The 14,010-nt window shown below is 56.0% G+C and overlaps 1 protein-coding gene and 1 long non-coding RNA gene across 4 annotated transcripts in view; one reads left to right on the top strand and one right to left on the bottom strand.

Annotated features, from left to right (window-relative positions):
- The window catches only part of REXO1 (RNA exonuclease 1 homolog), a 45,243-nt gene extending 34,327 nt beyond the window's left edge, over positions 1–10,916 (bottom strand). The window contains exon 1 of one of the 3 annotated variants that reach the window (XM_027703059.1): positions 10,697–10,916. In XM_027703059.1, coding sequence (XP_027558860.1) covers positions 10,697–10,877 — 181 coding nt within the window. In that variant the 5' untranslated portion in view covers positions 10,878–10,916. Of the gene's footprint in view, positions 1–3,971; positions 4,040–10,696 lie in introns of those variants that run through there. The other 2 variants (XM_027703057.1, XM_027703058.1) reach the window with 2 other exon arrangements.
- A 962-nt stretch (positions 10,917–11,878) lies between these two features.
- On the top strand, positions 11,879–13,469 carry LOC113977170. Its single transcript, XR_003537276.1, has 2 exons — positions 11,879–13,200; positions 13,344–13,469. It is a non-coding gene; the product is annotated as an uncharacterized LOC113977170 (long non-coding RNA).
- Positions 13,470–14,010: the final 541 nt, after the last annotated feature.

The following is a 14,010-nucleotide window of genomic DNA, read 5'->3' as shown; positions in this document are numbered from 1 at the left end:
ACCAGACCAGGTTGCTCCAAGCTCCGTCCAACCTGGCCTTGGACACTTCCAGGGATGGGGCAGCCACGGCTGCTCTGGGCAACTGAGTGACAACCAACCACCTCCCTTCCAGACCTGACAGAGCTGCTGAGCTGCTGCTGCCAGACAGAAAGGTGGCAAAAATTAGAAACTTGCAAATTTACAGCAATTAAGAATTCAAAACAAAAGGCTTTGCTGGTCAAGCTGCAGAGGGACCAGCACAGGCCAAAAGACATCGAACATTTCTTGACAATATTTTATGACGAGAAGGACATGGAGGGGCTGGAGCGTGTCCAGGGAAGGGAACGGAGCTGGGGAAGGGGTTGGAGCAGCAGGAGCAGCTGAGGGAGCTGGGGGGGCTCAGCCTGGAGAAAAGGAGGCTCAGGGGGGACCTTCTGGCTCTGCAACTCCCTGACAGGAGGGGGGAGCCGAGGGGGAGGTCGGGCTCTGCTGCCAGGGAACAAGGGACAGGATGAGAGGGAACAACCCCAAGCTGTGCCAGGGGAGGTGTAGGTTGGATATTTGGAAAAATGTTTTCACAGAAAGGGTTGTAAAGCACTGGCACAGGCTGCCCAGGGCAGTGGTGGAGTCACCATCCCTGGGAGTGTTCAAAAAACACATGGGGGTGGCCCTTGGGGACAGGGGTCAGTGGTGGCCGTGGTGCTGGTGCGGGTTGACTGCTGGACTTGGTGACCTCAAGGGTCTTTTCCAGCCTCAAAGATTCCGTGATCCTGTGATTTTCAAGACCTGCCACTGCCAAAGTCACCCATTTCCCTGGGTCACCTGCAGCTGGCAACAAAAGCTGCATTCATGGGGAGGTGGGGAAGGTAAAAGCTGTTTGGAGACTCTTTGGAGAGGGGGAGAAAAAAAAAGGCATTTTTATTTCACGTCATCGGAAGAGCTTTGTTGGTTTAACAGCTCCCTGTGTTTACTGTGCCAGCACTCAGCAAATGGACAACCTCTGCAATTACACAAAAATTAGCACCACTGGAAAAGTATTTCATGCTTTTCATTTAACGCTTCACAGAAGAGACAGTGGCTCCTCCAGAACAAAATGTTTCAGAAAGGCTTTACCAGCAAGGCTGAGTTCTGTTCCTCTTCAGAACTAAAGAGTGCCAAAGAAATGGCAGCTCTTGGCACAAAGCTCATTTGCCAGTACCCAAAGCAAATTTCCAACAATTAATTTAACAATAATATGCAACCACTTGGAAATAATTAATGCTGAGATTTCAAATAGTACATTTCAAGTAATTGTCCAGAGGAAATGGGTTAGGAGGGCAGGGAAGGGGAGCTAAGAGAAATGTTTCTTCAACTTTAAATATAACCTTTAGTCCTAAGAATTTGTTTTGCCCCTTCTTTCTCTTTTTAAGTAGTAAATTTAATTCTTAAAATTAAATATTACAAGCAGAGATAGCCTTGTGCTGACCAAGAGACATCAGGAAGCAAGGTTTGAGAGGTCCCTATGAACCCCACTCCTCGGATTTGTTACTCCAAGGGAGGTGTTTTAATGCCACAGCATCAAAGTACATCATGAACCTCTACAGTCATTTCTTTAGTGGAAAAAGGGACTCAAATATGAGAAAAGAAAGGCTGAAAAAAAGCTGAACAGTCATCTCTCACGGGGTATTTTTAACCCCGCTCTCGGCCAGGGCTGGTTTCTCCAGGTGCTGTTGCTGCCAACGGTGCCACCTGAGCCCGTGGGCTGAGCAGGGGGTTCCCAGAGGTGCCACAAGCAGCACAGGGAGGGGGGGGGGTCACACCAAGGGACAAGAGCAGTCAGACATCCCCCCTGTACCATCCACAGGCTGTTTTCTCAGCTCAGCCATCCCAGCCTCCTGCTGGGGGGGAATCATGGAATGGTTTGGGTTGGAAGGGACATTAAAGCCCATCCAGTGCCACCCCCTGCCATGGGCAGGGACACCTTCCACCAGCCCAGGTGGCTCCAAGCCCCGTCCAACCCGGCCTTGGACACTTCCAGGGATGGGGCAGCTACAGCTGCTCTGGGAAATCTGTGCCAGGGCCTCCCCACCCTCACAGGGAACAATTCCTTCCCAATATCCCATCCAACCCTCCCCTCTGGCAGTGGGAAGCCATTCCCCCTTGCCCTGTCCCTCCAGGCCCTTGTCCCAAGTCCCTCTCCAGCTCTCCTGAGACACAGACCTGCTGAGTGGGTTCATTCCAGCAGGGAACAGCTCCAGCTGGGCCGTGTCCTTCCCAAGTGACTCCGTGGGAAACCCCTTCGGCAGGTGAATGTCAGGGCACATCCCACAGGGCAGCTCAGGCACCAACACGCCAGGACACAGCACACACCTCCCCATTTTATTCAAGAAAACACAACTTTGGGCAATTTTGCCTCTGGCACAGCCAGACAAACATCTAAAAGGTCCTCAAGCCACTGAACGTGGCAGCTTCACCCTGTCCATGGCCTCAGAGACATCCTGGAGGGCAGCTGGGACTGTCACTGCCTCCCACAGCCCCACCAGGTACATCCAGGGATGGAAAAGCTGCCACAGGATGGTCTGGCCAACACCAAACCACCATCTCCATCCCACCCCAAACCATCATCTCCATCCCACCCCAAACCATCATCTCCATCCCACCCCAAACCATCATCTCCGTCCCACCCCAAACCATCATCTCCGTCCCACCCCAAACCATCATCTCCATCCCACCCCAAACCATCATCTCCATCCCAAACCATCATCTCCATCCCTCCCTCACCAGCACTGACAGTCCCACTCGCTCCGGTGGGAAACAGCGGCTGGCAAAGAACATCGAGGCCTGTGAGAAATGGAATGTTCTCTCTCCTAAGAGGGAATCACTCCACTGGCACATTTCTCCCATAGCTTAGGAAAGAACTGGGAACCAGAACTGGTGCATCTGCCAGAGAGCAAAGGCTGGCACCCGAAATCCACCCCGACCCTGTCACCTCACTGTTTGAAAATCCATGAGATGTTAATCTGGATATTCAATGTCTGGATTCTTTGGAGATCTTTCCATTCTCCCTCTCATCCCAGATTTAAAGTTATTTCTCAAAATACAAGAAAAGTTGCAATTGTTGGGGAAAAAAAAAAAAAAGAAATTGAGAGACTTGCTTTTCCTGTTTTTGAGAAAAAGACATGGAAACACTTCCACATCCCCTGTGTAACTGCTGGATAAAACTAAGGATCTGCTCCAAAATCTGATTAGCAGAGCATTAGCAGAGCAAGTCTTCTTTAAAAAGAATGAGAAGAAATACTTAAATATTTCTTTTTTTTAAGTTATCTGGTGTCTTCTCTCTATTCAACTCCACCTTGAAAACTTACTTTGACCAGCATAGTCAAAAGCAGCTACACCCACCAGTGCTTTAATTTTCCAGCCTTTCTCTGGTGTGCTCAAGATAAGTTATCTGCTTGACACCTGTCTTGTTTCTTTAACTATTTCAGGGTGAAAAAAAACCTAAAACCCAACTATTTCAATACAGTCACAACTGGACACCTTGAAACACAAAGTCAAAAGTTAAAGAAAAGCACCTTTCAAACTGTATTACATTAAAAAAAAAACAACTTCAGCTGTGATTTATGAAGGGTTAAAAGGAAAACTTAAGCTGGTTTTGAAACCTGCCTGGCTTTGCACAACTCAAAAGCCGGAATTAAAACTTTGCAGCTCCTTTAGGACTGGGACACCTGCAGCTGCACAGCTTTTCCCCAGCGATGCCGACACCCTCAGCACAATCCCCTCTGCAATAAAAACCCGAGATCCGCAGGGAAATGAAAACCCTCGGGCAACCAAATCCCCCCAAGGCGAGCTGAGCTGTCGGCACAGTCCATCTGTTCCAGGGGCAGGAGCCTGAGGACCCCGGGCCATTCAATGAATGGCACCACGTGAAAGCTTCCCTGGAGAAGCAGCTTCTCTCCCGCGGCTCCTTCCCCGAAACACGAGTTCCCCGTGCCAAAAACGCCAAGAAGAGTTACCTGAGCTCCCCGTGCTCAACAAACACTGCAGGTATTTGTTCATGCCGGCCCTGCCTGGTGCTGCCGAGACACCCCGGCAAGGGCTGGAGGCTCCCCACGCTGCCCGAGTGCTGACACTGCACCTCGTGGGGGAGAGACTTGGGGCAGGACGTGGCGACCGAGTCCCGCCTTCACCCTCCCTCACTGCCGGCTCGCTCGGGCTCTGAGTGTCTGCGGGGGCTTTCTGACCAGGTTCCTCTTTCCTAGAGCTGCTCCCATCACCCCGGGGGAGTTCCTGACCTGCTTTCCCCGCTCCCCAGCTGCACACGTGGCTTTGGGCTCGGTGTGGGCCCCACGAGTGGCTGCGTGCGGGGGGTTCCCCGACATCCATCCCCCCATCCCAACACCCCCGTCACCTCTCCAGCCCCGCAGCCCCGGCTGTGCCAGCAGGGCAGGAGGCTGCAGGGCAGGGACACACGGCCGGGCAGGGACACACGGCCTGGCCGTGCCTGTCAGCGCCTGCCCAAAGCCCGCCCTGGCGCCGCCAGCCTCGCCCAGCGCCGGAACGTGGGCTGGGAAACCCTGGATTAGGGAATCGTGCTTCCCATTAGCGCAGCGTGGCAGGGCTTGGCTGGAGATTAAAATAAATAAATAAATAAATAAATAAATAAATAGATAGATAGATAGATAAATAGATAAATAAATAAATAAATAAATCGATCAGAGGAAGTGTTCGAAAGATATTCCACAGTGGAGAGGGATCCTGTGGGAGCAGACGAAGGGCTCCTGTGGGAGCTTCCCCAGCACGGGCACAACTCCAGTGCCCCAGCACCGGGCAGGGGCTGCACCTCCAGCCTCCAAAACCCTGCTGCTTTGATGGAGATTTGCTCCCACCTCCTGCTTTTCAACTGGAGCAAGGAAGTGCCACGTGGGGAGACTCTGACCTGGGGCTCAACCTCCCCACAGCCACAGAAAGAGCAAAAAGCCAAGTGTCCTGTCAGCCCAGCCCAAAATCCTGGCACATCACCCAGCTGCCCCTGCCCACCCACAGGAAACTGCTGGGACACTTCAGTGACCACAAATCCCACACTGCTGGGGAGCCACGGCGTGAAAAGACACGTCCTGACCTTACCACCAATTGGTTTTTCAGTCTTCATTTCAAAACTTCAGTTAAAAATAAAATGCACTGGTGACAGTTTGGTAATTACTGTCCTAAACACAAAAAGCAGAATTAATGCCCCCACGCAGAGTCCATGGGGTGGAGGACCCAACACTAAACCCCCTCTTTCCTCTCTCAGGGGTGACACTGAGAGCAGTTCATGGGTTTCCATTTCTCCTCAGTGTCCCTGTAGCAAACACAGGAATAAAAGCTCTTTCCTGAGCTGATCTTGAACAACATCAACTACAGGGAGGAAAATGCATCTGGAAAGACCCTTTTTGTCATCCTTTCTACACGTGGAAGGGAGCTGCACTGCAAATGGCAGTCAGAGAAGGGCAATCCCAGACTGAGCTGAGGCTGCTCCCACCAAACCCAGCACAGCCCCTCAGGAAAGTGCTGTGTGAGGAACCCAACAATGGCCCTGATCCCACACAGACACATGGGCCGGGTGGGATTACAGTTGGGGTTTAACATTTAAAGAGCCTCTTTCGTTTTCACCAAGTACCACAGAATCTCCTGAGCTGGAAGGGACCCACAGGGATCATCAGCCCAACTCCTGTCCCTGCACAGGACACCCCAACAATCCCACCCTGTCCCTCAGAGCATTGTCCAAACGCTCCTGGAGCTCTGGCAGCCTTGGGGCCGTGCCCACTGCCCTGGGGAGCCTGGGCAGTGCCCCAGCACCCTCCAAGGGATCCTCACACTCACAACCATCCCATGGTGCTGCTCTCTGGCAGCAGGGAGAGCTGAAGTGCCTCCCCTGAACCACAGAATGGAGCCACAGTTCCACCTGGGGGGATAAACCCAAGGATTTCTCCACACTTCACCCCAGCCCAGCAGCTGCAGCAGCTCAGGCTGGAAAGCACCCACAGCTGCACAGCTCTGTCCCTGCACCACACAAACCCAGCCACACACCTTCCAACCACGGCAGCCAACCTGCACAGCCCTGTCCAGCCAAACACAAAACCCACACAGCAACAAAAACACCCCCGAGCTTTGCACCACGGCAGGAAACTGCTGGGCAGCTCAGGAACCCAGAGCAGAGCAAAGCACTGCGGGAGGGGGCTGAAAGCTTGGCTCTTCCCAGCTCCCGGGAACACAAGGATCGGGACTCAGGGAAGGGCTGGAGCTGTGCCAGGGGGGTTGGGATGGATCTCAGGGAAAGGTTCTTCCCCCAGAGGGTGCTGGGGCACTGCCCAGGCTCCCCAGGGCAGTGGGCACGGCCCCAAGGCTGCCAGAGCTCCAGGAGCGTTTGGACAAAGCTCTGAGGGACAGGGTGGGATTGTTGGGGTGTCCTGGGCAGGGCAGGAGTTGGACTGGATGATCCTTGTGGGTCCCTTCCAGCTCTGGGCATTCCAGGATTCCAGGATCAGAGCAGGCAAAAGAACTCAGAGCTCCAGACCAGGACAAAAGTTTCTGCTCTGGGTTCACAAACATCCACCCCAGACACCTTCTTGACAGCCCTGAAACCCAGCAAACCAAAGAGCTGCTTTCCTTAAGATATTTATGAAGAGCTGTATTATGCCTCTTTTATGTCTTTCAGCACACTCAGGACCCAGACTTTAAAGAGAGACCTATTTTTCCCCTCTACAGCTCTTGAAAAGACGCTTTTAGGACTGAAGGCAGTTCTTCCCTCCTCCTTACACCACCCGCTTTCAAAGCACTTCACACACATTCAATAATCTTTTCATCCTGCTCTGAAGCAGGTGGGTTTTAGTCGTCTCACAGATGGAAAAAGCACTTCAGCCAAGTCAGGATTAGAATTTGCAACCTCCAGGTTCCCAGCCCTGCACAGAAAATTCCCCCCCAGCACAAGCTCCAGCCCCTTCCTCAGTGCTCAGCCAGCCTGGGATTTCCACGAGCCTCCAGGGAGCCACATTCTGTGACCACACAGGCAGTAAAACATGGGAAGAGACTTCCCATGCCAAGTATCCCACATTTCAGACCCCAGTTCACACGTGCCCTACAGACCAGACACATCACAACAGCTCCCTCCTCACTCCACACCTTTGTATCGACTGACTTGCCCTCAGAAAGGAAGGAAAGGGAATGTTTGACACATCCAGAGGGCAGCAGACAGGGAAAACTCAGTCCTCCTGCTCCTGAATGGGCATGGAGGCCTCTTCTCCCAGTGCCTGGGAGCACACAAGCGCTGTGTGAAAAATATGGATCACCTATTAGGAACACCTGAACTCTTCGTGCCTTGGGAAGTCTGGAATGGTGAGGGTGGGACAAAAGAAAGGGGGAACAGTGCTACATCCCCCTAATTCCTCTTTTCACATCCTCTCTGCTCCATCTGGCCCGTGCCCACAGCCTCCTCCCTCCACAACCTGCCAAGGCCAGCTCCACTCTCACTTTTCAGAAGCTCCTTTCAACCCTCCAAAGCTGAACCAGGAGTTTTGGGGCTCCTGCCAGTCCTCCAGTGATCCTCAAACATCAAAGCCAGCCCCAGCCTGGAATCAATATGCTTAGCAGGCTGCTCCCTTAGATGTTATCTTTTTTTTTTCTAGGCACTATCCCAGAAAACACCGATCTGAGCTGCAGCTCTTGGTGTAGAGACCCACCTGCTTTGGCAAAAAAACGATGCTTTTAAAGCTTATTTATCGAGTGATGTGATTAAATGGGTCAAACCTGCCCAAGTGCTACTTCAAAACCAGACAGGCAGTTCCCCTGGCAGGGAGCAAGTCCTGCTGGATGGGGAACCTGCTCCCAGAAGATGGTTGCCTGGTTCTGGCTGGACTACTACACCCTCTAGTGTAAATCCTACAGATCCTGCCAAGCACCGGGAGCTTCAGGCAGGCAGGGAAATGACAGGAGCACTTCAACCTGAATCCTGCTGGTGAAGCTGAGCCAAGCACTGCCTACAGAGCAACTGCCAAGGAGTGTCTTCTGCTCCTACAGAAATCGGGAACCTTCTGTGACCCGCTGGAGTCCACTCTAAAATCCAGGGATTGCAGCAGGTCCATTGCTCATCTCCCATTTATCAACTGAAATCATGGAATCCTGGAATGGTTTGGGTTGGAAAGGACCTTAAAAAGCATCTCATCCCACCCCCTGCCATGGGCAGGGACACCTTCCACTAGCCCAAGTTGATCCAAGCCCCCTCCAACCTGGCCTTGGACACTTCCAGGGATCCAGGGGCAGCCACAGCTGCTCTGGGAAACCTGGGACAGCCCGTCCCCACCCTCACAGCCAACAATTCCTTCCCATTATCCCACCTAACCCTGCCCTCTGGCAGTGGGAAGCCATTCCCCTTGTCCTGTCCCTCCATCCCTTGTCCCCAGTCCCTCTCCAGCTCTCCTGGAGCCCCTTTAGGCCCTGCAAGGGACTCCAAGGTCTCCCTGGAGCCTCCTCTCCTCCAGGTGAACCCCCCCAGCTCTCCCAGCCTGGCTCCAGAGCAGAGGGGCTCCAGCCCTTGGAGCATCTCCGTGGCCTCCTCTGGACTCTCTCCAGCAGCTCCACGTCCTTGTGCTGTTGTTCCCCAGGGCTCGAGGCAGCTCTGCAGGGGGGAGTCAACACAGAACCAACATTAAAAAATGGCTGGAGCCCAACCCTGAGCTGAGACAGAAGGGACAGATCCCTGTTCCAACAGCTCTGCCGTGCACGAGATGCCAAGGCTTTGGGAAGAGGCAGGAACAGGCTGAGTGGAGCGAGGCAGGGGCTGGGATCCTTGGGATCCTGCTCCTTTCACAAGTGGCAGAAACCAGGCCCACGCTACAGGTTTTGCCTGTCACAAGCCAGAGCTGCTCCAAGAGCTGCAACAGAGTGGATGAGGTTGGATATTAGGAAAAATTTCTAAATTAAAAAGGTTGATAAGCACTGGCACAGGTGCCCAGGGCAGGGGTGGAGCCACCATCCCTTGGAGTGTTCAAACAACGTGTGCATGTGGCCCTTGGGGACATGGGTTAGTGGTGAGCGTGGTGGAGGTGCTGCATTGACAGCTGGACTTGATCTTGGAGGTCTTTTCCAACCCTTACGATTCCAAGGAATTATTCCCAACACTCAGGCTGCTTCTCCTGGCTCTCTGACACATCCAGGCCAGGCCTAGCGAGACATTGGGGTGATTTTTCTTGCCCTCCACACTCAGCTCTTACCCCAACACTTCCAGGAGCCACACACACTTTCCAGGGGCACCAGGAGGTTTCACTGAAAACCCGTTTTCACTTCCCCATCTCCACACCCAAACCCAGCCCCAGCTGTTCCCAAGCACCCGGCACAGACCAAAATGAGCCATTCTGGTTCCAAAGCTGACACTCCACAGATATTTAAAGATGCACAGGAATAGCACACTGCAGGATAATTATGATATCATCTAAAGGATCATCTTAAAGGGTTCCAGGGAGCTTTTAAAATTCAAAAGAACACTGAAATAGGCAAAAACCTTTGTCTTTCTGATGTGTTACCTGCCTGCAACAGCACTTTTATGCTTCTTTTATTTTAAACTAAACTAGTGGTGGTGCTGAGTTGATCTGGTAACCAGGAGACACAGAAAATTAATCCCTTTCCAAACTTCTGAGCAACCCAAAGAGTTGAGCAAGCACCCGAAAACCCACAAGCTGGGCTTCATTTTGGCAACTTCTGCTTCAGGTTTTAGAGGAAACCGACAGAAATAACAAAGCTTTAACAAAAAGAAAGCCAGCAGGGATCTTCTGGGGAGAAGAAGGCAGGCTTTTCCCTCCGAATAAATCAGCAGAGCAGCAAATAATGTGTGTAAGGAGAATGACAAGAGCTGCTGGGAGAAGGCAGAACAATAATTCACTATTGATCCTTGTGAGGCCCTTCCAACCCAGGACAGTCTGTGATCCCCTGATTCACTGTGGGGGTTGTGCCAAGCTGCCTTTGGGAAGCCTGGCAGTGCTCCGTGCCCCCCCAAACCCCTCGGAGCGGGAGTCTGGCTCAGCACAGCCCCCCAGGACAGCCCAGCACGGGACCTGCCTCCCTGCACCGGTCAGGACACGGGCACCTCCAGCTCCTCCTGCAGGGATCTAACGGGAGCTGGAGCTGTCAGCAGGTTTGGAATTCGGCCCTGACACCTCAGCGCCGAGCGCCCGGAGCGACAAAGAACGGGCTGAGGGCAGCGCGGAGCTCCTGCAGCTCCCGCAGCCGCGCCGGGGACACGCGGGCTCGTCCCAGGCCCCGGGACACCCTGGAAAGCTGCTCCATAACGCCCTTTGTGCCATGGGAATAGTGCGAGAGACGCCCACGGGGCTGGAAAGCTCCTCCAGCCCCTCCTTGGAGGGAACAGGAGGTGACAGCTCAGGGCTGAGCACACGCGGGGGGTCCCATCGGCCCCGCTGGGTGATGCCCCCAGAGCCCACCGGGCACGGGCTGCGGGGAAACACCCGCTCCCGGGGGCACCGGGGGCGTTCAGGGGAGGGGGAGGCGGATCCAGGCCCTGGTGGGTGGCAGGAGAGAGGAGGAGACCCGGCACGGGCCTGCCCTTGCAGGGGGAGAACAGCGGGGACCGGGCTGGGGCTGGGGGGGCCGGACCGAGCTGGGGGGCGAGGGGGAAACCGGGAAGGGGCGGCAGGACCCGGGAGAGCCACAGCTCGAGGAAGGGCAGGATGGGGCCGGGGGAAGGGGGTACCTGCGCCGTGTCCGAGCGGGATCCCCGCGCCGAGGTCTCCGGAGGGCCCGCGGGGCGCGGGGGGCACCGGGGGGTGCCGAAAGTGGCAGTAGGGCCTGCGGCACCCCCCGCCCGACCCCGGCCCGCCGGCGCTGAGGAACGGGCAGTCGATGCCGCGGAAGTAGCCGGTGGACCTGAGCATGCCGCCGGCGGGGCGCGGGGGCCGGGCGGGGCCGGGCGGGCGGAGGGGCCGCGGGCGGGCCCGGGACGCGCTCCCGCCTCACACGGCCGGGACCGGCCCCGCCGCCATCTTGGGAGCGCCGGAGCCGCGCCGAGGACCCCGCGACGCCGCTGCCCGCACAGGGCTGCCCGAGCCGCGCCTGAGCCGGGCGGGGACAGCGGGGACCGGCACCGAGCCCCGGAGCGTCCCGAGCGGGAAGGGACACGCGGGGACCGTCCAGCCCAACCCCTGACCCTGCACAGGACACCCCAACAATCCCACCCTGTCCCTCAGAGCGTTGTCCAAACGCTCCTGGAGCTCTGGCAGCCTTGGGGCCGTGCCCACTGCCCTGGGGAGCCTGGGCAGTGCCCCAGCACCCTCTGGGGGAAGAACCTTTCCCTGAGATCCATCCCAACCCCCCTGGCACAGCTCCAGCCCTTCCCTGGCTCCCAATCCTTGTGTTCCTGGGAGCTGGGAAGAGCCAGGCTTTCAGCCCCTCCCGCAGTGCTTTGCTCTGCTCTGGGTTCCTGAGCTGCCCAGCAGTTTCCTGCCGTGGTGCAAAGCTCGGGGAGTGTTTTTGTTGCTGTGTGGGTTTTGTGTTTGGCTGGACAGGGCTGTGCAGGTTGGCTGCCGTGGTTGGAAGGTGTGTGGCTGGGTTTGTGTGGTGCAGGGACAGAGCTGTGCAGCTCTGGGTGCTTTCCAGCCTGAGCTGCTGCAGCTGCTGGGCTGGGGTGAAGTGTGGAGAAATCCTTGGGTTTATCCCCCCAGGTGGAACTCTGGCTCCTGTCTGTGGTTCAGGGGAGGCACTTCAGCTCTCCCTGCTGCCAGAGAGCAGCACCCTGGGATGGCTGTGAGCATGAGGATCCCCCAGAGGGTGCTGGGGCACTGCCCAGGCTCCCCAGGGCAGTGGGCACGGCCCCAAGGCTGCCAGAGCTCCAGGAGCGTTGGGACAATGCTCTGAGGGACAGGGTGGGATTGTTGGGGTGTCCTGTGCAGGGCCAGGAGTTGGGCTGATGATCCTTGGGGGTCCCTTCCAGCTCAGGATGTTCTGTGGTTCTCTAATCCAAGCTCATCCAGGTTTGGCACATCCCTGGATCCGCTGCCCCGGGCTGAGGAGCCCAGGCCGACCAGGGGGATGGCAGCACAGCCCTGTCCTGCTGCTGAGCACCCACCAGAGCACCCCCGAGCCCCCCAGCTGCAGGCAGAGGGACATCCTGGGTTCCTTGCTCTGTGGCCCTCTGGCTCAGCAGCAGCCAGCAGGGACCACCACCCCAGCATGGACCAGTGTCCCCAGCATGGACCACAGCCTGAGCCCTGCCATGGGCCACCACCTCAGCATGGACCAGCATGGACCAACACCCTCAGCATGGACCAACACGGACCAACACCCTCAGCATGGACCAGTGTGGACCAACACAAACCACAGCTCCAGCACATCCCAGTATCCCCAGTATGGACCATCACTGCCCCCAGCGCGGACCACCATGGCCCACCACCCCACACCCGGCCGGCAGCCCCAGCACGACCCCTTGGCCTCCAGGACAGCAGCAGGACACGGGACAGGTTTGGGCAGGTGGCCCTGAGCCCAAATAACTCCCCTGAGGCCACACCCAGACCTGGCTGTACACCCCTCATGGGGGCCCAGCCCCTCCTGCCCCGGGGTGTCACCACACCCTGATTGACCAGCGGGGACACTGAGGGGGTGACAGAGGTTTGTCTGAGCTGAGCAGGGACTCGGAGCTGATCCTGGAGGGAATCAACCATGCGAGGCGCATCTGCAAATCCTGGGGTTCACCTGGTGGTGCCCCTGCCTTGGAGTCTCCACCTTCAGCAGGTTTTGGGATGACAGCAAGGACCAAGCCCTCCGAGGAGAAATCCCATGGGGTGGAGCCGGACAGCCCAGCCCAGAGGGAAGGGATGATCCAGGAGGAGGCTCGTGGCTTGTGCAAGGAGAGGTGAAGCTCCAGGGCAGTGCCAGGAGAGCTGGATGATGCAGAGGGAGGTGCACAAGGAGGAGCCAGTCCCCCAGGGAAGGACGAGGGAAAGGTGGCAAAAGTCATATTTCACAGTAGTCTGGGGTGGGGAAAAAAACCACTTTATTTTCCAAATTTGGCACGTGCTGCTGCCTCCTCCCTGCCCATGGTGTCCCAGCAGAGTCCAGGAGTCAGCAGAGCAACTCACCACTGATGCCCCAGCAGCTGCTGACCCCAGGAAACCTGAATAATACATAGAAAGCTTCTAAAAAGCAGGAAACCCCAGGAGATGAGCTGCCTTTTCTCTGGCAGAAACGTGGCCCAGGCACAAGGTGCTTTACAGGTTCTGGGGAAGGGCTGTGCTGAGACCCCTCACACCCTGCCAGCTCCCTCCTCCCCCCAGAGCAAGCTCATCTTTCCCCCCCAAAAAAGAAAGCATTTTTATTTTTATGATATAGATAAATCTATTTTACAGAATTTCAGCTGTCATTAGAAAGGACTTGAGAAAGACACACACATGGAGACACAGGGGGTATTTCCCTCCCTTTTAATTCTCACCCCATGCTCCCTCGAGTCACCGACTGGCAAAAATAAAATAAAATGAAATAAATAATAAAATTTAAATTAAATTAAAATCTTTATTTCCGCCCAGACCTGGAGGACCCAACGTGGAAAACCTGCCCAACATTGATCCAGGCCGATCTGGGCTGTGCCTTTGCCTGCCCACCCGGGAAGGGGCAGCTTGGTTCACTGGGATTCCCACTCAGCTCCCAGTCAGCAGCACTGGGAAAGGCCCCTGTGCACCCCGAGGCAGCTCCTCTGAGAGCAGGGACCCCCAAACCCACCCCTCCTGCTGGATCCAAGCCCAACCCCCCAATCCCACAGGAATTCCCCCCATCCCTGCTAAAACCCCTCTGCAGCCTCCTCAGCCGACGGGGTGCTCCCCAAAACTGAGCTCATCCCCCCACAGCTCCTGACCCCTCTCAGAGGAACGAGGGGTCCCCCACCCAGGGTGCCCCTCCTGGGCTCACATCCCCCATTCCAGGAGGGGACCAGGGGTGGGACACATGGCAGGGCTGTCACAGCACCTTGGGCCACCCTGTGGGATGAGGGGCAGCCCGTGGGGACACAGTTTTGGGTCA

This window comes from Neopelma chrysocephalum, unplaced genomic scaffold, assembly GCF_003984885.1.
Source record: "Neopelma chrysocephalum unplaced genomic scaffold, ASM398488v2 Primary Assembly neopelma1_201, whole genome shotgun sequence".
Classification (NCBI taxonomy): domain Eukaryota; kingdom Metazoa; phylum Chordata; class Aves; order Passeriformes; family Pipridae; genus Neopelma; species Neopelma chrysocephalum.
This window is presented reverse-complemented; position numbering and strand designations above follow the sequence as displayed.